Here is a 25,717-nt window from a genome sequence, read left to right on the forward strand (position 1 = left end):
GGCCAACCTTACAATGTGTGCACAGCCACTGCAAACAGGTTGAGGGCCAGCAAATTTTTTATCCAGAAGCAGTAAACATTAACATCAAGCCTCTCACCAATCTGTTGTGAGGATGCATCACATCCTGTGGGAAGGCACTCAGCAGCTTATTTTTATAAATCCAAACACACCATTATGCCATATCTTGTTTGTGGGTCCATGTCTGTATCCATCCATCCAGACTTTTAAAGGAACTTAGGCCCCTAGTTTAGCTGATAAACATTTAATGGATTGACACAAGGCAAGATTATGTCAAGTCACTGCTTATATCACAAGTATGACTGTCTAGATTTTCTTTTTTTAATTAAGTGATACAGTACAGGACTTTTAAAGCACAGCTCCATCTGCCTACATGAAACTTTTGAGCTATGCTAAGAACAGATGGCCTTATTAGCATGAAGAAACAGTATTAGGCAGGTATGGAGTAACCAACAAGGCATGCTTTATTTTAATTCGCTTTTCAGACAGATAAAAAACTTCAGGTACATTTTTTTAAAAAGGCATTATATACTTGGTGCTGCATTAGTAATACCAGCATTTGCCTACAACAGTTTGAAAATAAGCCTTTCATTATGTCCAGACATGATTTACAGACACAGTCCTTCAAATAGGAACCCTGTGCTAATTTTAAGACAAATAATTTCTTATGCCCATATCTGATTTACAGTTAGTTTTGTTCAAATAAAAATGTATGACGCAGATTTCCATTTGTTTTCTGCCAGGTACTTCTATTTTTAGATGCAGGTCAGCTTTATACTCCTTTAATGCGCCTACAGCTCCAGTACAGCAAATGATGCACCTTAGCAAGTTTATCTAACATTCTTTTAGATAAAAAACCTGCAAAATTGCTGACACAATTGTATCAACATTGATAAGAACAGCAAAGTGTTTGGACCTCCTACTTGATGGAAGTCTGCTAAAGGAAATTACTAGGTTTTTTTTCCTTTTCTTTCTTTTTTTTTTAATTGTAATTTTTTAATGTGGAAAAAACAAAAAACAGAAGTAGGTCTCTGGCTACACTCCATACTGGAACCACATTGCTCTGACATAAAATGTCTTCTTGAATGTTTCAAGCTGGGGCTGCTCCAGAAGTCTTCACTGACTTGCACTGCCAAGGCACAAGATCTCATCTCATCAGCTTCAACCCAACATTGTCTCCACCTGTCTCTCCCATTTCATCTCACACTCGCCTCCCAGTCTCCACACTCTGCCCAAATTACTGATGACTGGCCCTTTTGGATTTTTTTATCCACTTCCAAATGTGAACTTTCTTACATCCTACCCACGCTAAGAGAAACAACCTCTTAGCCAACTATTTCCCTTTCATCGAGGGCACTCAGAAAACTTCTGTTCTGAGAAACATTCCACTGTTAACAATTATGGGAATATGTAGAAAACAGAAAGTGATAGGTACCTTTGTGTCTGATCCTTTGTCTGGCATGTGTTTGGCTACATACAGACAATACAGATAAATACTTTGTTAGCTAAAGGAAAAGCAAAAACTATTTCAGTACATTCTTTTCCCCAAGTAAAAAAACTGGGGTTTGTTTTTCAACAGAAGTGAAAACTTGGTACATATTTGATACACACATGTTTCTTTTTTCTTCCCTTCCCTATCAAAATACCAAGTCAAACAGAAATTCCTTGATTAGAAAAACAGGGTTTTTTCTATTTATCTTTTTGATGGTCTGTAGTCTATACTTTATGAAAAAATGACAACTTCAAATTCATGGATACATAATGAGAGGAATGTGCATTTACTACTCCTCTTGAAACTAAAAAAACTTATAATCCAAAGTGTGGAAACCCAGACAAAAAGGACTTAATTTACTCATTCCAGTCTCCATAAGACCTCTGCAGCACAAGTGATGATCGTGCAACTCAAATGTGTGTTTCAGGAATCTGTAACATTCCTTGCTGCGAGCTTCTGGGAAAGAATCAACTTTTTCTGGTAAGAAGTTCTTCTTCTATTAGCTAAATGATTCTGAGTTATTTGAAACTATAAATATTTGTCCAAATGTTTACACGACTGAGAAATTTTAGGTAAATTCCATCCAAACAATGAAGCAACTTCCAGCAATGTGTAACAAAAATAGTGCCTCCCTTACATTTTTACTTCAGTAAATGTCTAAAAGTGATCCCATAATCAGGAATCACATGGAGAAATGAAAGACACTGGGAGGATGGCAACATTTGGAACAAAAACTCTTTTACTGTAATGTAGATAACATACGTGTAGGAAGATAGGCTGTACCCAGTTTCATTTCTCAGGGATGTTCTCACTTATCTATTCTTCTCAAAGCCTGCAGATTATTTCTTGCTTTAGAAAAACAAAACTATTTTTTAGAGAATTTCTGAACACTGGATAAATATTTTTAAATAACATTTGGAAAGCCTACTAGAATGAAAATGCCTTTTTGTCCCCCACTGCTTAGTCTGTCACTATCAAATATTTCCCATTTTATTGAAAACACTTCCATAAACTGAGAAAACAAGATGCTGCAAATGATTATACTTAAAGTAAGCCACAATTCTGATCTAATAGGATGTTCTTTGAAAATAAAAATGCAGTCTTGATCACATAAACAACTAGCTCTTTCAAAATCATCTATTGTAGAACTGCAAGGATTTAAAATTAAACATCAGATTAAGAGCTTTGTCAATGATGCAATTATATAAGCATATCCTTACTATTACATGGGTTAAAACTGAAGAACATGAATATGTAGTATGTAGAAAAAAACAGAACTGAGTTTTGCCTGTAACCAAAAGTTTAAGTTAACTAAGGACCCTATTAGATTTAAAAAACACTGTATAGTTATTTTTGCCATTTAATATTTTCTCAATTTTCTAAAGAATTAGTGAACAAAGTTGAAAGAAGAGAGCTACCCATGCAGCTTACAAACCATCTCCAAGGGTATTTTTTTGAAGTCACAGCCTGGCTACCTACAAGTAATACATTCCCTCACATCTCAAAAGAGACCTCTGGCTACCATGAAGCTACAGCACCTTGCATCAGCCCCACATTTTCCATGGGCTTTTAAATATTTAGGAGTCTGAGAATTTAAATGAAAAACAAACAAAAAAAGCACAGTCCGTGATGTAATACATTAACAATCATGATGTGTGGTACTTGGAAATATGACTAAGTTCTTTACTGTGAAGGTTGTGAGGCACTGCTAAAAGTTGCCCAGAAAAGCTGTGGATGCCCCATCCTTGGCAGACTTCAAGGCCAGGTTGAATGGAGCTCTGAGCAGCCTGGTCTAGTGGAAGGTGTCCCTGCTTATGATTAGAACTAGATGATCTTTAAGGTTCCTTCCAACCTAAACCATCCTGTGATTATATGACTGCTGTAAGTGACTATGAAGTTTGACATAGGACTAGATAAGATAAGATCTACACAGTGGAAGCAGTCTCCAAAGATTTAATAGACAACAGCAATCCAGCACTTTGATTGCAGAAACCAGTACAGGATTTCCACCACCACTGTTTCCCCATGGACAAGTTCCCAGGATGTTAGAGAAAGCCAATTCCCACCTCATAATACGGGCTGGTTTGAGAAGCAGACTTCCACTGTAGAAAATCTGCTACATTAAATCAGCAGTTGGAAGAAAAAAAGACAAGGAGGGTAATATGTGGCAGGAGCCACGTCCTGCCAGTTGTTTCTCATCCTGCAAAACTTAGAATCACCCTGTTTTTTTTGACTTCACCCTGTTGCAGAGTGATGGGATTTTCCAATGCTGTTGAAGTGCTACACAAGGCTAGTAACTCAAAGAGATTGATGAATGAGATTGATAAAAGAAAACACTCATTAAAGATAGAGCTTCAGGAAACCACCTCAACAGGCATTGCTTCCCAGTGCTGACATCTTAGTGACAGGATACTGTGCTGAAGCTTTAGTTTACTGCCTAGTCTGGCACCTTCTTGAGACTCTAAATTAAGCAATTGTTTATTATTACTTTTGGAGAAAAGGCAACAGAAAGGTTTTGGTGGGCAAAGATACCTGGAGCAGCTTATGCTGGATAGAAAGTGTTAATAATCAATACTGACTTTGCAACAAATCAGCTAAGGAACAGTAAGAAAATTCATTCCAGAAGAGACGGTAACAAAAAAAAAAAAAAAAAAAAAAAGCAATAATGAAGGGCTTGGAAAAATAATGTAGTTGCCAAACCAAAGTGAGGAGTTTTCAGTGAGGACTCAGGGAAAAATGCTATCCCCTTAAAACACCAGTGGTGTTCTGTGTAGCACCTAGAAGTCTCTTGTTCAACTCCCTCAATCCAGTCATACTTGATTTATGAGATCACAGCAGTTTGCTATAAAATTTCCCCCTTAAAATATGTTTTAAGGGTTGTTAAAGCTATCTCTTCCCTTACAGTACATTTGAAAATGAAGCCACAAAACTACCTGATAAAACACATATGCTATAAATACATAAAACTAGATCACAAATAAAACTATAATGGCCAATAAAAAGTCATTTGGATTTAAAATAAGAAACTAAACCAGTAAACAACAAATTACACACTAAAAATACCCCTCCCAGCCTTCTCCCTTCCAACCTTCACAGAAAAGCTCCATAAAATTAAGTTGCTCTGATCTAGTGAAAGGTGTCCTTGCCCATGACAGGGGGCTGGAACTAGATGATCTTTGAGGTCCCTTCCAACCCAACCATTCCATGAGTCTGTGATTCTGTACTTCAAGCATCCTAATATGTTCAAAAACAACAAAATGACATCAAAATGTAAAAAAAAATATTGTCTTAACTGGGTAATACTCAAAACAGGGTATAAATTTGGACCTTGCTGAACACTCATCAAGTGCTGATTTTGCAAAAGTCTGATTTGGTCTGCATTTACATACTTTCCTTGGAGTCCTTTGGAAGGGAAGCAAGAAAAAAACCTTAAACGTTTTTCTGATGTAAACTCAATAACTTGTTTCAAAATATTGTCGCTTTAATACAAACTTTGGTTACCTCTCCAAGGCACAAAGTGTGCACAGAGTCCAGTCCAGTCTCATGCTGTTGAAGGATCCCAGTCTGAGAGATAATTGGAAACACTGGAGACAGGTTTCTGTTAAAAGCATTTGCAGATGTGAGGATGTGGGCTACTTTGTTCACTAAGTCACCTGCAGCTTTTCACTTGAACTCAGAAATAGCCTGAGAATATAAGAGCTCCCTTGTGAGTTCAGCCTGTCACTAGCACAGCTTTGGAGCTGCAGGGCAGAGCACAGCTCTTCACCCCCAGACACAGCAAAGTCCCACCCATGAACCAGAACAACAGATGAACAGGAGAAACATTGAATGATGCAGTTCAATTAAAACACACTTCACCTTGCCCAACTCGAATATGACTTGGCAAGCCAGCAATGCCACTTCCAGCCAGATCTGTTTGCATTCAGCACCATTCTTCCCCTCTGCAATACTCCCTGTACATACTTAGTGCAGCAGAAAGGGGAGGCAGCTAACAGACTGAATTAGTGCCACTGGTGTTTTACTCAAAGTGGCTCACCAAAGATTGGACAATCCCACTCTAAGAAGTCAAATTCAACTCAGACTACAAACTCAACACAGCAACAGCTCTGCTACATGTACTGTTGCCATGAGTACATGCATGTTAGAATGTCTGAGAGACATTATGGGAAAAAAAGTAACACAATTGCTAATGCAAGCTGAGAAACTGAAAGTTTGGGTCTATTACAAGACCTTAAATCTGAAAGTCTCTACTTGCGACACAGGAAAAGCACAACATAGTCAACAAACACTGAGGGAAAATGGAAAGTGTAAATTTTACTTACTTTTTTTGGGACACCCTTCCCTCCCTGCAGCTATAATTAGCAGGGATACACTTGCTTTGAATCTCTGCCTTGGTTCTCTTTGAGGCAACCCAATTCCAACACGGCTACAGAGATTTTGGCAAAGTTTCACTTTAAGAGACAGCCTTTGTAATTAAGAGTTCCTGCTGGATTTGTTCTGCAAAGTATGTAATTGGCACTTCTGCTGATGCACTTCATTTAGTCAAATTGTAAACATTTTTCCTTATTTTGTTTACCACTCCTCTTTGAGCGTAAAGACATGCATATTTCTTCTGTCAATGCTATGAAATGAATCAGATGAGCATGTTTACTGACATCTTCCAAGCTGCTTTTATTAGTAGCTCAGTATTAAGCTAGGGGGAAGGAGGGAAGCAGCCACCCTTCCTGAGGGTGGTTCTGGTTCTTCAACCAGGACTTTAGAACCAAAGGCTAATCCCGATTGGCTTTGCTGGGTTAAGGACAGGGTGGCACAGGACTTTGGCTAGAGCTGAGATTGTGCCAATCAAATGTCAATATACTCAACCACGACAGATAAGGCTGCTCCTTCATTCAGTACTGAGCAATCAAGGTTCAGGTCAAGGAAATATCAGTAATCTACAAAGATAAAATGCACTGGAGAGACAAGAAAGTGGGGACAGAATGTCTCTTCATTCTCTTCTGGCTGCAATTTCTTTCTGGTTTGCAATTTCAAGCCAAACCTACTCTCAGTGGGCTTGCTCTTGCTCCTAAGCAAGCCATCAGATCCCTCAATTTAAATTAAGCATAAAAATCCTTAATAGAGACCACAGATAAATCAATATGACCCTAAACCTTGGACTGGTACTTTAAGTCTTCCAGAATCATAGAATCATCAAATGATCTGGGTTGGAAGGGACTTTAAGAATCATCTAGCTCCAACACAAGGCCAGGTTTAAGCTGAGTGGGCTCTGTTGCAACAGCAATTTTTTAGTAAGAGTTACCTGCTCTACACAGAAAATCACAGCACTTCTGGATGGGCATTTCTGCCCCTCCTGTCCTACAGCTTCACTGTGCCTTGAAACATGACCATCTGTTGGATGAGAATGATGAACAGCAAGCAGCTTTCAAGGAGGTTGTTAGGAAATGGAAAAACTTCGTCTCTCAAAACCGAAAGCTTGTTTTAGCAGGGTCTCCCTCAAAGAGAGCAAAACCTTCTGTAGTCCACTTTAAAAAAGTTACTTAAAAATGGTATATTTTAAAATAAGAGCATAAGTTTAGTATTCGAATTTTGCAATGCCAAATAGCAATTTCAAAGGATTTCTTTTTAAAGCACTGAATGGAAACTTGGTCCTCTTCACAAATACAAGGTACACTCACTGCTCTGAAGGAAGATCATGCATTAAGCAGCATTGTTTATTCAAAGAGCTGAGTTTTAAGTCAGTTAAGAATGACAGCTAGTAGGGAAGAAGAAAACATTTTAGATTTCTAAATGTTGTTTCTAGTTTCTACTGCTTAGCACTACATCATGCCTACAGTAATATATAAATTGCAAGTAACATGATTATGCTGAAGACTATGTACAACCTCCAATGCTAAATCAGAATTTAAAAATACACTGTTGAAATTTTTCATTACAAAAAATTCCAGACTGAGAAGACAGGCATCCAGGAATAAATTCACAGAAACTAGGCAGGCTGAGACATGGATTTGACAAATCATGCACTGCACACACACATTGCACTGAGGACTAAAGAACTGCATAGATTGAAATGCTATGTTACCAAGGACAGATGTTATCCAAAGAGCTTTTAAAATTATGCATTTCATTAACAGTTGCTAAATTTTGTTGTGTCACTAGCCCTACACTGATTTGCAATCTTATGTTTTGGTTCTACAGGAAACTTTCATACCCATTACTAGAACACAAAGTCTGAGAAGCAAAGAATTAGGCCCCAAGTTTTGTTGGTTTTATATACAACTTTATTTTATCTTTATAACAGTATTCAGGACTGAACAGACTAGCTACAAAAACTTCAGCTGGTATTTCTTTTTCTCTTCACCTATTAAAAATGGCAAATAGAAAAGCTTTCAAAGCTTTAGCTGGTATCAAACTGTGTGCCAGACAGAAAAGAGTCAATAAAGGTACTCTAGAACACAATCTTAGCTGAGAAGCAACACAGAATTCCAGCTTGATTCAGCTGCTTGAGGAGGTATGGGATCCATCACCTCAGCAGCCTGAAGTCAGATTACTTTCTAACTAGTTAGATGACCTTTCAAATGTATCACTGCACATCACTCCCAGTCCCAGGGACAGTACTGATAACATCCCTGCTTACTGTAGCAGCCTGGATGAGTTTGAACTTGCTTTTAGTATTTTCATTCATTCTTCAGTACACAATTTCTTTGTGCCATTAAAAACATTATTTACAGTTCGGTCCTGTCCCTTTACTATTACCAAAGCCTATTTCAAGGATCCAGACTTGTCTCGCGTTCTTCAGTTTCATCAAGTAGTTCTTCAGCAGATGCATCACACACATTGTCCTGGCCATCCGCAGGCTGATTTGGCTCATCAGGTTCCCCAGCTGCAATCTGAGTTGTTTCTTCTTCCTCTTCTTCCTCAACTTCCCCATCATCCTCTACATCCATCTCAAACACCCTGATGTGGCGGAGGTTTGAACTTAGCTATAGAGACAGTAAGAAGTTCCTGTTAATGACCAAATAAGTAAAAACACCAACAGCATTTTAATTGTCAGCCAATAGCTTTGAAAATAACCTTTATCTTTGAAATGGAGATTTCAAGGGAATTATCAACTTTATTGCTCTACAGGCTGAGAAGTAAAGCAAGCCGATCTATTACATTCAGTTAAAGTTTTTCCATCCTGTGCTATTAGACAGGTATGACTGTATCCTGACACACTAATAGAAGATTATGAGAAAATAATCTATTTGTCAAAAAAAAAATTGGTAACTTCTAGGTTACCACTTCAGTCAGCACTCTTCCTTTACAGACAGGCTTTTTCAGAGATACTGCACTTACCACACAAGAAACTTTTCTAATGCCATTTACAGAAACATACTGAGCTTTCATGTTCTCCAGCACTCTCCACTGACTCTCCAAGAAGACAGTACGTGTGGGTATCTCACTGCTTCGCTCATCCAGCCTGCACACAGTAAGGAAAAAAGCACAAAGCTGGTTCACAAGAAACAACTGCAGTTCTAAGAAAAAGCCTCCAGTTTCTTATGTCTAAATTTCATCCTATGCAACAAGCAGATAACCCTATGAAACCACCATAATGCCGCTACGATACTCTAGAGCAGGAGATCCAACTGTAGAGACACAGCACGTTCCAACCAAGTTAAAAACATTACAGCAGGTGAAAAGAGACCAGTAAAGTCTGATCTTCCCACAAGAAACACCTATAGCAGGATGTGGGTGGCTTTTTTCAAACCTCTCCTCTGCACAGAGGAGTATTCAAACAAAGTCCTGGATGCAGTGCCTCCCCTTACACAGAAGTTTGGCCTCCATGACCTTTCAAATATGCATCACTACCCCACTCACAGGGATTGTATGAAGACATTCCCTACCTATTACAGCAGCCAAGATTAGTTTGAACTTGCTCTTAATATTTTCTGTTCATTCTTCAATACACAACATCTTTGGGGCATAAAAAGTTAATTTACAGTTCAGTGTGGCTCTTTATTTTGAAACAAAAATGCATCATAAGCAAACCACCAGGGAAGAATGGGAGAAAAGTAAAAGCAAGGAACACACAGCAACTAAAGAACTGGATTCACTAATTGAACTACATTGGCCTTTGTGTGTGTGTTCACTTTCACCTGATGCTCTCCTCTACCTATGCCAATGCAGACAGTGGTACCAGTTCTGATGCTTTAAGGTTAAGCTGACAATATTTTTAAGGGTGGCTACCAAGGAAAGATCAAGAAATATCTGTGTATTCTTATTACAAGGCAGAGGTACATAAGCAACTATGCTGAAAACATCCTAAACTGAATTATTCTGACGAGCAAAGTTAGTACCTTCTAGGGAAGATTTCTGATTCTACAAGGTGTCTTCAGCTGATCCTTCCATTTCATGACAGCCAGGTACGGAAGTAGTATCAGTATCAAAAAATCCAAAACCAACCCGCCAAAAACCACAAAACAAACTATTTAGAAAGCTTCCATCTCCCCCATCCTACTCTCCTGGCACAAAAAGAATTTCTGTCTTCAAAATATTTATATACGCGCAAAGTATGAGTAAGTGTACACAATTATAATATTTACTTAATTTGCTTTTCAGTTCTACATTTTCAGATTTGCTCAAGGTTTTTCAGTACCTTTCCATAGAATCCCAAATGAATTTCCTATCTTGGTCCTCATCCGTGTATACTGAAGATAAAGGCAGCTGAGCCAAGACTCTCTCCTTCCCCTCTTGTTGCACACTCTCTTTCAGAACTACAGTTACAGTTTCGTCATCGTAGAAGTGAGCATCCAAACAACTGTAGCATCTAAAGGAAAATAATTTAGAAAGCATCAAGTAACAGAGGAGAATGTAGAACTAAAATATTTTAAAGTTGACCAGCACTCATGTTAAAAAGTATTCAGTATTTAACAATGAGCTTAATTGTAAATAATAATAAAATAAAAAGAGGTCAGCTGTGCAGCTATGACTGAATGATAGCCATAACCTGGCAGACCCCTGCATCATACAGGAAAAATTATTCTGAAGGGGAAAAAAAAGCAACTCACAAAAAAACCTTATTAGCAATCTTCACATTTCACATGAAACATAAGAAACAGTAAACATAAATACCAAAGAAAATTTAGAAATACAGCTGAAGGTACTGAGGGCAAATAATATCTGGCTTTTGTACATGAAAAGGACAAGTTAGTTTATCATATGCCTTGTGAGATAGCTACATTCAGGCATACCAAGTCTTATCTTAAAGAACATCACAGAGATAAACAATACTTGTTTCCAGCTAGATTTGTTTCTTGCACGTGTGTTAAAGCTTTAGTTTTCAACTGCAAAAAGTTGAAAACTAAAATCTACTTGACCTTGAGATGACGTGCAAAATAAGATTTGCACTATTCTGTAGCTTCATGCACCTGTGCCATTTCTTACATCCCAATTCACCCAGGTGAGTTAACCTCAAAGGCAGCAATGCAAGAAAACCAATAGGAAACATGATTTTTAATTCAGCAATCTGCAAGAAAAATCAAATATACTGACCTGGAGTCTGAGCTCTCATTTATACTGTTGTTCAAGAAGTTTCCAAACTCTACTGCAAGAATCCCATTACTGACAGACCTAGAACAACAGAGTTAATTGTCTCAGTGACAAAAGCCTTTCTCTTCACCGAGAATCCAAAATCTCTAATGGCAACTGTGGTACAAGATGGTGTAAATGCCTATCTAAGCTCAGCACAATACATGGCTACATGCCAAAATTATGTGATTGGTGGACGGGAATCTTTTAAATTCTTCTGCTCCTCAGAAAAACAAGACTAATGGAGTCAAATGGAAAACTACATCTGGCTTATGTAGAGAAGAGAAAGCCATCATTAAATTACAGAATGCAAGACATTAATCAAAGAATACTATTTACAGTAAGACAAAGCAACACTGGAAGTGGGATTATTTGAAATTTTTCAGAAGTTTGCACAATTAAGTAATTCTGTTAGCTGCAATCTAATGGAGTCTCATTTTTTCCTTATCCCAGAACCATCTTGCATCTTGAGATTAGATTTTCTAAGTCTAATACAACACAAACTTCTGCTGCAGTTTCCTGCTGCACTTCTTAATGTACTCCTCATTTTCTCTAGTAGTCAAGAGAGATTGTACTCATGGTGCTCATTCCTTATTTTTATAAATAGATTTAAATTGTAACGCAAAGACTTAAATTGTAACTGGCAAATCTCACACACCACTTCTTCCCTCTTTTTGTCTTACCTGGAAGTATCAGTATGTCTCCTCAAAATGTGTATTTTAGAAATAGAATTTTCTAACATGGTGAAGAGAACATAATGTAAATTAGATGTTTTGTCATTCCACCTGCAATGTGGGGGAAGAAATGAAAATTTAGATCAAGTTTTCCTAACTGGTAAACTACATGGAGCAAGGAATAGCAGCATACTTACAGAAATGGTAATTTAAATAGCTGAGGTGTGGAATCTTCACTGCAAAGGAAAGACAAAACAGTTTATAAAATGCTACTCATGCATGAGTTTTAGTTGCACATTTCTTTAGCTGCTTTTATTAAAGAAATACCTTTGAGAAACTTTGTAGAGAGATATGCAGACTGCTTGATGCACTGACTTTCCAATTACATCCTAACAAATATAAAAAAATAGGCCATAAAATACAGGCAGGTATTCATAATTATACATGTTTTTAAGAAAAAGAAAACCCAACCAACCTACCAACAACCTCGGAGTACATCTGAAAGAAAACCAATATTTATCCTGGAATAAACATCCCTAATGCAAACACTATGGTCACTTCATACATTTGTTTCATGTTTTTCCATATTAGACTAATGTATTGCCAGCTAACACAGTTATCTGGTACATAGCACATACACACACAAAATTAAAATTAAAACCATAACCCAAAATTGTGTGAACAGAATATGTTAAACAAAAAAATCTCTCATTGTGCTTTCTCTGGCCAAAGGCTTGAGATATCCCAATAGTGAAACTGGACTCTACCCAAGTTATAGGCACTCAAAGGCAAAGATTAAAGCTTCAGGCCTTGCTGAGCATGACTGCTACCTTCAGTTGACAACTATCCCTAAAAGAAAGTTATAATTTGTAAAAACTGAACTTACTGCTGGCTTTTGTATACACTGATCAATGACCCCTTCCATTTGCCTTTTGACAAAATGCAGTGATTTCTCAGGATAGTAGGGAAACAGAAGTGGGCTTTCTGTAAACAGACAAAGTTAATTTTAAAAATGCTTGTATCTCTATAGAAACATATTACACCATTATTATCACCAAAACCAGATTTTCTACAGACTATTTTCCAAACAAAAATGCTACCATTTCCCCCCTTTTTATCGAATTAAATAAGCAGAAAAAGGCAACTGTGGCAAATTCTATTATACACAGCTTATGCTGTCAAGGTTTTACAGTCTTTGGTTTCTAAAGTTAAACTAAAATAATTGTCACATTATAGTCATTATAATCATTATAATCTCTTACTTCTTTTTCACCACTAATTAACAAAATAGTCTCAGACTCCAGTGAAAGAGAACAAGTTAGGACACTTCCCACAGGTACAAGCTAATCATAACTATTGCTTTCTTGAACTGGAATTAAGATATCCTAAAATGGACCTCTTCTGGGATTCCTTCCAAGCCAACACTTCTGAGACTGGTACAGAAAATATGGGGAACTCCCAATATCCAGAAAATGGTAATTGACTGGGTAAGCAGCTACCTAAACCCTGTGCAAAATAACAAGGCCCATTTATTTTTTTCCACTCAGATGAAGACCAATGAGTAACACTACAGAAGTAACTCATAAGCGTGAAAAGAGATAATTCTTCTACATTGGTTACATTCTGCATATATCTTGCATTCACTTCTTTTTCATGAAAGCACATTACCTTTAAGATGAGTACTATCTTTAAGAAAGTTAAACCACTGGTTTCCCTCTGTATTAGGTGGTGATACAAGTTCATCATCTTCATCTTTCAAGTACTAGAAAAGAAACACATTTTTAAGACTGTAATTTAAGAATAGGGAACATTAGAATTCACATTCACTATTGCCTCTAGCGAATATATTAAACATTTCTTTTTAAATTAACACACCATAGTTTTAAAACTAAATATGCCACCCCATCTAGAAACAATAAGAAAAATCAACTATTGTTTAAGATCACATGGTGATATTTCCCTAAGAAACTGATTTTTAAATCAAGTCTGAACACAAATGTTTTGAAATGCAGCAATTAATGCCATACAGATTAACAAACACATCAGTTTTACTGAAGCTGGCTTTTATGGTTTTACTACTGCTGCAAAGTATTTTTATCTTTTCCTAAAAATGCAGCCTGTGTAAAGTGAAACTACAAGGGTTTAAATCCTCATTTTCCTAGTAATAAGGGGAAACAATTTAATCTATTTTACCATCACTGGTATGTACAACACAGAGCAAAAAGGCCAGGCAAGGAAAGTGGGCCTTAGCTTTAAAAATTCTCTATCTAAGGATTTTCTCATTTATTCTTTTTGCATTTATTCCTCTGTTCTTTACCTGGCCAACTCTCTCCACATTGAAGTATTTTCCTTTACGATTGTAAAGTTCTGGTGCCTAAAAAATAATGCAAACAAACCCATTACTTAAACACAGAAATAATGAGAAGTACTGAACAAAAAGATGATCAAATTATTTTACTCTAAGATTTTCCAGACTCAGCTATTGTCAACAAAAATACAGTCAAGTAATGTACTTGGAAAACCAGTATCACTGACCTCATTGAAGTGCTCAGTAAGAAAATCGGCAACAAATGTGATATCTTTTTGAGTCATCTAAAAGGAAAAAAAATGTGAGAAAAGCAAAGGGTAAGAAACACATTTCAATGTGCACAGAACAGACATTCTACAGGCTGTACAAGCACAGCTCCCTCAGCCTGTGCTCACAGGGCAAATGTGACAGCCTCCAACCTGCTTGGAAGTGCTCTGCTGAACTAATCCCAGACCATTCTTGTCTTTTCCAGGATGGTCCTAAACTGGAGATGCAACCAACAAGTGCTAAATAAGGACAATAACTACTTCCCCTGAGCTCCTGGCCATGCTCTCATTACTACAGCCCTGGTCATCCCTGCCCACCTTTGCCAGGGCACGCTGCTGGCTCATGCCTAGCGTGCATCGAGTGAGTCCCACATCATCTCGGCAGAGCTGACATCTTCCCAGCCACACGGGCTCCAGCAGTGCACTCACAGGGGGTTAACCCACCCCACAACAGAACCTTGCATTTTGTCCTTAATGAACTGCAGGGGGTCCCCACCTGTCCATTCCTCCAGCCTAGCTATTTCTGGAAGGCACCTCTGCCCTCAAGTGAGGGCAGTGTGTTGGTGGCTGCAAATTCGATGCAGGTATTGTTGTATTATTATTGTATTATTATATATTCCCTCTCCTCTACGGGGGCATTGATAAAGATATTAAAATCTCATTCTGGTCATTTAGGGCACATCAAGAGCTGCTATACAGAGTCCTTGCATACCCAGCATACGAAATACAATAGTGTTAATAAAGAAAACAGAAAAGGTAATTCATGCATGACAGCATATTAGTGTCAATGTGCAGGCATCAACTTTCTCAAAAAAAAATGATACAGATACTACCCTTCAAGTTCTGGAACAAAAAGAAACCTTTAAATCTGCTTTAAATATGAGCAGAATATAGAGGATATCACCATTTATCAGAAAATGTTACATTACCTTGTTCAGCTCTGGAAGCACATGATCTTCTGACATCCTCAACATGGCTAAGGGAAAAATAATATTCTCACTGCATTAATACTGTTTTCCTAATATTCTTAATTTTTCACATGTATGTAATAAGACACTGCTGTTAAAAAAGATTAATTCATTAGAAGCAAAAGAGCCTGAGATGAAGAATTACAAATCAAGACTGAAAAGTCTCTCTAGTCTCACTAGCTTACATTACAAATCTTCAAGAATTTTTATCTTTAATCTTTTCCAACTGCATTCTACCCTGTATGAGACTGAATCAACATTATTAATGGAAAGGGCTCATAAGAATTTGTTCATGTCCATACTAAGAGTACTAAAATGGATATATGTAAAATACATGAAAACTGTCATGCTCAGAAAAATGTGTTTTAAGACAATTGCACAGGATTAATTTTAAATCTGCAAGGCTTGGATAAAGTTCTCTGTTTAGTCTGAAATGAAACAAACACTGAACATAACATTATGATAGAGAACTTTTGATAGTTCTGCTTTCTGCAATTTTTAAATTAGAACTATTACATTCCTGCTAGTAAGTAATACTGCATATCTAGTGCTTTTACAGTATCTGGTAATACCACTTAGTTTTTGTAAAGTAGTTCTAAAAAGATCAAATAGAAGTTATAAACTTATTCATAAACACTTCTAAAAACAAGCAGGCTAAAATACAGTGGGCTTCACCTCCTTCTAACACTTTCTCTGCAGCTACCCAGACTCAACTGAAGGTGGCTACTAAGTGCAAGTGGGCATTCAGAGACTGTTTACATCTCTGCAGAACCTTACAAGTAACTAGGCTTTCACAGGAGAAAACAGCAGTAACAGAGCAAAAGAAAATTAGGCTGTATTTCAAATTTGGTGTAGACTAAAAAAAGTCCTTAATTTTTCTCCAAATCAAGACCAGCAAATTGCTCATGAAGCAAAAAAGAGATTGGAGCAGTATTACAGGTCGAGTATATACAATACCCACTCTACATATACTAAATTTAATTGAGAAGTACCGAATTTATTATCTGTGTTTAATATTCTAATTACTCTTGCTTCATCAACTATATCCCTTTACATGTCCAGAAATTTTCTATGATAGAAAAATAATAGATGGTTATAACTCAGGTTGGCCTAGTTACTTGCCTGCATTTCAATGCTTACAATATAAAACAGATACTGGATGATTACTGTGTGACCAGTCTTACCAACATAGAGCCATCGAAAAAATGCCTTGAAGTTTTTCATACTACTGTCGATCACTCTAAACAAGAAACAAGAAAAGAAATTACAAAATCTGACTGTCACAAGCTGCTCCAGGCTTAAGTCTTTACCACAGAAAGGCCTGCAAGCACTGTCAATTTTTTTTCAAAATGCCCAATGCAATATTTCAAGTAGGACTATTCTAGTGGTATGAGTCTGACACGCAGTGAGACAAGATGAAAGCTCAGCACCAACAGAGGAGTCTTGCTCTCCCAACCTCCTCTGTTCCCAGCCCATCAATCTCTAATACAAGACTGAATAGAAATGTTTTTTAAATTCTCCGGACTTTATACTTACTGAAGCAGCTCATTTGCCTTCAGGATGAAAGAACCAACAGCAGTAATAGCCTCTTTAAAAAAAAAAAAAAAAAAAAATCTAACCATTATTATTAAGCTTTCAAAAGTGATATCAGAGCAGGTAGGCAGCACACACACTACTGTACCGTCAATTCCAGATGCATCTAATCCCAGAGACTCATATTTTTGTTTCCATAAAGCCATCCCTTTCAATTCACTCAAGTGGTATAAAAGTGCCTCAGAGCCACTAGGAAGGCAGAGGAAAGAAGCATAATTTTTTTATTCACACTCTGGAAATTCAGTGTTCTGCTGCATGCTACATTTTTTTCATTTAATGTGCGAAGTGCAAAGCTTTATAAAGGTGGTCTGACATGAACAAGAGGTATCAATTCAGAGAAAGGCAGATATTGTCTCAATGACACAAAGTTAGTGAATATTTTGCACAGATCATATAAAACACACCAGGCAGCAATTTATAGGTGATGTTCCATGAAGATTGTTCAAAATACTTCACTAGTTCTCTACTATGCAAAAGTAAAATAATGTTTTGCCATGATCACAGGCTCCATACCAGCACACCTACCTAGATTAAATGGCATATTATATCCTTTTATCAAAGCATATAATATGCCATTTAATCTAAAATTCAATGGAAATTCTGTGACTTACCTCTGCAAATGACTTATAACCAACTTTTGTATACTGGAATAAGAAGACTCTATGGACTGGCCAAGTTTTTTTAAACCCTGTTGACAAAGAAATACTATCATATAATAATAAATCTGTTAACATAAAAATGATTAGAAGATATTGAAATAGATTAGTTTAGTATGTTTAAAAAATGTTAACATACCTTTACTGTCAGTTGGTTCATTAGTAATGCCTGAAGTTCCAGACTGAAGAAGGTGGGGAGAGAACCAAATAGGCATTTCATTTTGTGTTTCAACATCAAGTGCAAAGGCATACTCAGATAAAACAACAGTAACTACCTTGCTTTGCCCCATAACAACAGCTGCATAAACTCATCCTGAACAGAAGTGGTTGTATTCTTTTCCTGCCAGTCAAAATGATTGAAATAGATTGGTGAAGAGATTAAATCCATGCTACCAATTATCTCACAAACACTCCATATAAAGTATTTCAAAGAACCCACCCATATCTTTGAATGTTGAAATCAGACTACTGATCACTGAAAATTTTCAAATCACTGAAATTTCTGTAGTGTTTCAAATTATTTTCAACTGCCTTACCCAATAAAAACTCTAAGTCGTTTGCCACCAAGAATCTATTTTTAAAAATAAACAAATTACAAGATTCATTAACTTCTGGCCACAGTCAATGAGCATAAAATTTAAGCAAATCCAATAGCATCTTAAACATAGATAATTACATGTGCTCTATTGAACTAGGCTGTAAGTGTTGTTACTGAACATTTACAGTGATCAGTTTATCAATGACTTGAGTACAAAGAGCACAGCCTTAAATAGAAAGCAACTGATCAACAGCTGGGCAAGCTGAAAGGTATGATTTTTTTAAAATTCAGAATAAATAGAAGTATCACAATACAATTATGCTTGACTGTACACAGGTACCTTCACCATCAGAGCACTTGACACACAATAGCTTCCAGGCTGTCTCTGAACTTAGAGACTCTTATCTGGAGGCATCATGCTTAAACATTAATATATGCAATAGACTAACAAGAACAACAGAGCTACTGCAAAAAGTGTTTTTCCAAAAGGATGGTTAATCCTACAGTACCTGTACAAACTTTGTTAGTCGTGAGTCCATCTGCATCAGTATTTCTTCCCATGCTTCACACATGCATGTCAATGACAGCTTTATATACTGTAATACAGAAACTGGTATTAGTATTATTTCCTTTCTCCCTTTCAACAACACATTCAAAAAACGGATGTTACAATATAAAGGGAAGATATGCTGTAGATCTTATATAAAATTTATTATCAAATTCCAAGTTGGAGCTCTACATTTACTTAAAACCAACTCAAGCTTCCTACTAGAAAACATTTACTTCACTTGCATTAGAATGTCAAAGCCTACAGAGCCACAAGACTAAAAGAATGGTGTAACACAACTGTACCTGTAACAGAGTTGAAATGTGAGTAAACTTCCGGGCCATTCGAGTTACCTCAGGTAAGTAACTTGATAACAAACTAGTGTCCAACTATAACAAATGAAAAAAAGCAACAGTTAACAGATGATTTGTCTTTTAACAATATACAGATTACAGAAATTAAAAGACAGACTGGAAGAATGCACAGAAAATCTCTTTGTTCTTAACTCCTTAAGGGTGATTTTAAAAGGAAAATAGAGTTAATTCAAAGAAGTAATAACTATTTTTAATACATCCATAAAAACCCCTGATAAGGTTCCACATTTTGGAGCTCTAACAGTAATAATTTTAAGGATGACTGATCTGGAAAGATAGGATAATCAAAAGCATTGCTGCTATGCCTTTGTGTGCAGAATGGAGAAAATCTGAATAATTGTAACTGTAATTGACTAAATTCAAATTATTCTAAAAGTAGTATTATAAAAGAATGGCTCAGATCACCATTGTCAGTCTCATCAGTGAAACTGCATGTTAACATCATAAATTCAAAAGCTAAACAGGGGTTAATTTCAGAATGGTTGGAAGTGGTAGTTTTTGTTATAATGAGAAAAAAATAAAGCTACCAGAATGTAATTTTAAAAGCAGTTTTACTTTTAAAAAACGATTTTACATTAGTTTACTTACCTGAAAATACATTATCTCTGCTTCGCTGTCTGAAGAGCTTTCTATCTCTGTAATAACTGACAGTGATTTCAAATCACTAGACAAACATAGTCCACGACAAGAACCTGCCACCTGAAGGATTCCAGATTACAAGTTAATAAAACATTTCATTTCCTCTAAGACATATTTACTGCTCTAACACACTGACATACAAAGATGACTGTGTTCAATGGCACGTAAAAACAAAGTGTAATTTACAGCTACTGCTCAGGAACAAACCTGCTTTTTTTTTTAGTCATGTATTAACAGTGAATTTTGAAACAATAATTAAATTTCCCAGTTACAAGGTCTTTCCATCAAAAACGAACAACCCAATCAATTAGTTTCTTTAAATTCAGCAGCCCAGTTTTACTTATGTGTAAGCATATGTATATTTTCACTCAATTCTGCTGCAGTTTGGTATATTATGAAGAAAAAATATGGAAAGAAACCAAACATACCCCATTTACTGTAGCAATCTTGAACATTCCATAAGCATATATCTCAATAAATCCTGAGCTGCCACCAAGGACGAGAGCATTAAGTCTATAAAAATAGAAGAATGTGTTGATAAGCATACTGAAAAAAATTTGAACACACAGAGATATAATTCTTAGTACTTAAATTCCATCCCTTTAATAATGTTCCTCCAAAGAATCACTGCACAAAAGTAAACATTGTGTTACCTTCCATGAGTCAAGAAATTTAAAAACAAACTAACAATTAGCTTGGATTTTATTGATAAAACCTGCCTCTAATACTTATATTAAGAGTATCAATTACTACATTAACTGAGAGAATAGGGAAAAATAGCACAGTTTAGTCACAGAGTCCTTTTTCACTAAAAGTAACAAGTTTCTAGCAACCTTCCCCTTAACAATGCAGGCTGCAAAGCATTATTACAAAGCTACTTTGAATTACCCTGATTATATGCAGAGTGAGTTTAGCACACTCACTCAGTGGCACTCCTCAGCATCACAAAGGCAACGAACATTTGAAATGCTTGCAGCAGCAATAACAGCCACAGAAGTAAGAAATGCATCAGAAACAGAAACCCAGTGCAAGGAATACAGCCTGGGACAGGACAGGTCTATGTTTTGCTCACTTATTAACACCAATGTGCTACACTGGCTTGGGAAAAAGCCTACAAATACAAGAAAATTAACTGTAACTTCTGCCTGTTACATATCTAAATAAATATACATTTAAGCAGAATATTTCTGTTAAAGCCAACACAGAACTTAGGAAAACAGTATCTTAAAAACTTTTGGTTTGACTAATCGAGTGGATGAAGAGAGCAGAGAGAATTCCCAAAGCTCCTACACCACAGACAGCTCATTCTCTCTCAAGCAAGGAAATCCTACTGTAAGAAGAGCTATCAAGTTTTAAAAAGGAGTAACTGGTGATAGACAGTTACAGATGCATATTTGAAATAAGGAGGGTAGTTCTGCATAGTGAGACTGTAAGGAACAGTGAAATGGATAAAACAAGGCACAGACATTAAGTGCCTCCCTCAAAAAAGCAGCACAAGGCACTGCACGAAGCCAGTCCCAGTCTGCTAAATTACACTTCCACCAGCTGCCCTTGATGCGTTTCCCAATAACAGATGTTTATTTTAAAGTAACACTGATACAGCTAGTTTCAGAGCTACTTTTAAGCTTAGATTTGTCACACTCATACAAACCCCCAGGAATGCTCTGTATAGAACAAATATTCACAAATGTCTCCAAGACCCGCTTACGTAATACAGAAATCAGCCTTCAAATGCACCCCAGGAAGTCTGCTAAGAAGATACAACCCCAACAGCAGTTACTGATAAAGTGCCTTATAATCCCTCTAAACTAAGGGAAAAAGGTGACTGCTGGAAACTTGAATATAGTCTTTGACCTTTATCTTTGTACTTAAAAAAAAGATATTCCATATAATTTCTCTGAGACTTTAAAAACAATCATGAATAACTTAACAGTAAACTCAATTATCCATTATTTTATACCTTTAAAAAAGCAACTAAACAAAAAACCTCAACCAACAACCCACAGCCAGAATTTACCTGACATCACCCAGAAGCTTCATAATCTCATCTGACTTTTCTTCACTGAAAACACAAAACACATGATTAGGGCTTATGTAGTTTGTCCCAGTATTAGAAAACAACATAAACCAAAAAAAATATAGAGTTATAATATGACAATTTCTTACCTGAAAATTTTTGCAGTGGTACTGTAACTGAAAACAAAATAATTACTTTCAGTAACTATGATCAGAGACATCTGCAGAGCATTAAAGATGAATAACTGAAATAACAACAACAAATGAATGACAAATGGCATTTCCTCAAGCTTACTAGTGTAACACTTACTTTTTTGGTAGTGCTGGTAATTTAGGCAAAAGAAGGTTTGATTCATCTTCAGCATTGTAAAAGGAAGTGAGAACACTGAAAAAGACATCATATCGTCTTTACTACCCAAGCTGCAAAAATGAGAAGAGACTTTCTTTTCAGTTCCAGAGTTAAGAGAATACATTCAATGCATTATGCATATTAAAATTACAGAGGATAATCCTTTATGTGACCTTTAATAATTTATCAAGTGACCAAATTAATAACAGAAGTGAAAATCTTTTTTTATTTCCAGTGAATAAAGTTTGTATCTGCTGGCTCAAAGGCTTGTCACCAAATCTTTCATTGCCTGTAAAGTAGTTACTGTTAGAGGCTTTCTGTTTAAACTCTCTCCAAACCTGCAGTACAACCCACCCACACCTCAAAACAGCTAAAGACACATTGCAGTGAGAGGAAGATCAAAGCACAATACTTAATATCACATCTTGGATATGTCAGAAGGTTGAGATTCCCCATAAAAAGCTAAGTCTATCCCCACCAGAACAAGAATGTCAGTGTGGTTAAAGTTACAGCTATTTTCTTGCTATTTTAAGACTGATGCTTACTGGAGGTGAGGGGGGAAATCCTCAAGTCAGGAGCTTAGACCACCTGCCTCCTTTAAATAAATGTTTTATTTAACCGTGTTCTTGCACTGCCGTAAGGTGCATATCAGAGGCTTCCTTAAGACAACAGAAATAGGGACCAGGATGTCCTCCAGGTCACAAGTGCTGCTGAGAATTGTTCAATCACACAGAGTTCATGGTCACTAGGGATAATCTGACTTCCTCAACAGGATTGCCAATGAAATTGGATGTAACACCAAAGATAAAACATGAAAGACATAAACACCAAAATAAAGATCTTGAAAACACAGAAGAAAGATTTAAATGTAATACTTATTCTGACTTACAAAATAGATGAACAAAATAGATGAACATAAAATTCCTATAATTAAATAAATTGATTGATATTGAAGCAAACTGGATCAGAAGACAGGCTGTACATGCTAACACTGGATTAAGCAACTCTTAAGAAAGAGAAGCACAAAATCATGCTGAAATTTAATGTACTACTCAAAGAACCACAAGTCTAAGGTGTCAGCACTCAAAATAAGCATATGAAAAGTGTCTATTCTAAAAAAAGGAAAATTTTAGTCAAGCAGTGAAAAAAACCCACAGGTGTGGAATACTGCTTGTAACATTAAGAGTATAAATTATCAGTGAGGTGGCATTACATAGCTCATGATTTAATTCTATTCAGACTCACCTGCTTTCCTCAGTTACTTCCATCCAATGCATGTATGTAATAGATAACTCCACAGAGAAGGAGTGCAAGCTTTCAGGCTTTTCTACATCACACAGAATAATCCTCTTGGTATCGGCAAGGCCAAAAGCCAAAACTAGAGAAAGACAAGTAAAATGTATAAATAGCAATGTGCAAAATGTGTATCTTAACACTGACCTAGAACTGAACATGCTTCTAACACTTCTAACTATAGTTCTGATAAAGTAGAGGTTTCCAGTTTTGCAAACCTGAGTCCAAGATAATGTACAACATTGTCCACCAGAAAGGTTTGGTGGACAAAAAACACAAATTAGGAGCTGCTGAGCAACTTTTGTATCACTTTCTTCATTCATAGTAGCAAATAGCAGGCACAGGTTTCTGTATTTGCTTCCTTATAATCACAGGTAATCATCTTAAAAAGAAGTTTCTTCAACTTTTCAGATGCCATCATAAAACATTATAGGTAGTTTTTATCCATATGTCATGGAAGAATATTGTTCCCATTCTTCCACTTCCAGTGAACCAAAATTAACTGATTTCTGGCATAGGTTTCTTAAGCTACTAATTTCAACATTATTTCTATTAATAAGGAAAAGGCTATTTTTTTTTCTCTGGTTTATAATTAGAGCAATTTTAGCTTATGAAGTTTTGCCTATGGTAAGTAAGTTAAGCTCTTCAATCAATCCTGATCAGACAGCTTCTTTCCCTCCCAATAAACTCTGTACTTCAGACAAAATATCCTGCTTAGTTAGGAGGTTGAAATTTTACTATACCCTGAAAAGCAGCATTTGGCACATAAATCTGGCTTATACTTCTTCCTTGCAATTGCATTCAACAGTGTTAATCTCTCTATTGCTGTGAATGAACCTACATAAAATTAAGCCACCCTTTTCTTCAAACACAGTTTACTCGAAAACTTCCTTCACAGGTGAGAGGCATCATCATTCATGATTTCCCATGGGGTTTTATTGCACCATTTCATCTCATATACTTGACATTACTTTTGCCATCTGGTCTCCAAGCAAGAGCAGTCACTTCTTTTCCTGTATTTTCATTTGGAGGCAAACTCCAAACACGTTGAAAGTTTGCAAGCCGATGAAGTAAAACCTACAAAGCAAATGCATTAAAGACAAACTTAAACCACATTCTCCCATTAATAAAGTTTGTAAATCAGTTCAAGATGCACAGTTTTTCACCAGTTTCTAACTCCTGTGTCTTAAACACCACCTGCTCCTCTAGCAGATGATTCACTCCTATGTTCTTTTAGTGGGCAGCACACAGTTTATAGCAGTAGAGAGAAACAAGATGAGCCTTGCATAAGGATACAAGCTCCTAACCAATTGGGGCTCCCCATCACCTCTCTAGCAGACAGCCCAAAAGCACAAGTCTTGTCTTCCTAACATGATCACACACTGCAGTTCCAGGGGAAAAAGTACTTAAAATTAGATTTAATTTAAACAGGAACTTCCATGCACTTTAAAATCCTACAAACAACCAACGAGCGCATCATACATGAATTTGTTCGGAAATCAGAATGCAAAAAATGAAGGATCAGTAAGACGCTCGATTTAAAAAATTGCTATCCTTAAATGCCTGGCCAGGCTTACGAGAAACATGCCCCAAGTAACAGCAAAGGCATCTGGGCCTGCAGGGAGAGGCAGCGGCCGTTCCTCCCGTGCTCCTCACCCGGCACCCGCACTCACCTCCCCCGCTCGGTTGGCCAGGGCGATGAGGTCCCTTTTGGGGGACCAGGACATGAACACGACCTCCTGCGGCAGCTGCTTCTCGCCCACCTGCCTGAAGGCGGGCATGGCTGCGGGGCTCCGCCGAGACCCGCCGGGCCCAGCTCCCGCTTCCGGGGGCGGCGCTTCCCGCCGCGGCAAGGAGCGGGCGGAGCGGGGCGGGGCTCGGGAGCCGTGCGAGAGATTCGGGCAGCGGGGTTGGGCTCGGGAGCCTGGCGGGAGATCCCGGCAGCGGGGCGGGCCTCAAGAACCGTACGGGCTATCCCGGCAGCGGGGCGGGCCTCACGAACCGTACGGGAGATCCCGGCAGCGGGGCGGGCCTCACGAACCGTACGGGCTATCCCGGCAGCGGGGCGGGCCTTACGAACCGTACGGGAGATCCCGGCAGCGGGGCGGGGCTCGGCAGCGGAGCCGCCGCAGCGCCGAGCCAGGGCGGACGCGGGAAGGCGGGTCAGGCCCTTCCCGCTCCGCTCTCTTACTAAGTACTATTTAGTACTAAATACTTTTTTTTTTTAAGCCCCTTTTCCATTTGGAAAGAAATTTTTAAAAAATCACAGGCCATCCTGTGAGACGACTGTAACTAACAGAGACTGAACTCCTAGAACTCGTGCTTTCCCATCACCTCACTTCCTTCCTTGCCCCACGTCCTCTAACACCAACATAAAATCAGAGCATCCGCCAGTACCTCACCTCTCAACAGCAAGACC

At 37.4% G+C, this 25,717-nt stretch overlaps 1 protein-coding gene across 2 annotated transcripts; it reads right to left on the minus strand.

Moving 5' to 3' along the window:
* Positions 1–7,224: 7,224 nt before the first annotated feature.
* ANAPC4 (anaphase promoting complex subunit 4) lies at positions 7,225–25,125 on the minus strand. 2 transcript variants are annotated; one of them, XM_053976513.1, is made up of 28 exons: positions 24,972–25,125; positions 24,270–24,375; positions 23,251–23,383; positions 21,967–22,041; positions 21,807–21,833; positions 21,658–21,702; positions 20,069–20,153; positions 19,590–19,700; positions 18,933–19,016; positions 18,590–18,676; positions 17,818–17,882; positions 17,682–17,724; positions 17,498–17,574; positions 16,975–17,075; positions 16,830–16,881; positions 16,478–16,533; positions 15,255–15,301; positions 14,287–14,343; positions 14,069–14,125; positions 13,420–13,513; positions 12,638–12,735; positions 12,079–12,140; positions 11,949–11,987; positions 11,761–11,862; positions 11,042–11,119; positions 10,146–10,316; positions 8,846–8,969; positions 7,225–8,490 (listed from the first exon to the last, which is right to left on the minus strand). In XM_053976513.1, exons 1-28 carry the CDS (start codon positions 25,077–25,079, stop codon positions 8,275–8,277), a joined length of 2,400 nt encoding a protein of 799 aa, XP_053832488.1. In that variant the 5' UTR covers positions 25,080–25,125; the 3' UTR covers positions 7,225–8,274. The 2 variants fall into 2 exon arrangements, with proteins under 2 accessions (XP_053832488.1, XP_053832489.1); XM_053976514.1 differs by lacking the exons at positions 24,270–24,375; positions 24,972–25,125 and adding an exon at positions 24,140–24,193.
* Positions 25,126–25,717: the final 592 nt, after the last annotated feature.

Source organism: Vidua macroura, chromosome 4 (assembly GCF_024509145.1).
Source record: "Vidua macroura isolate BioBank_ID:100142 chromosome 4, ASM2450914v1, whole genome shotgun sequence".
In the NCBI taxonomy this organism is placed as follows: domain Eukaryota; kingdom Metazoa; phylum Chordata; class Aves; order Passeriformes; family Viduidae; genus Vidua; species Vidua macroura.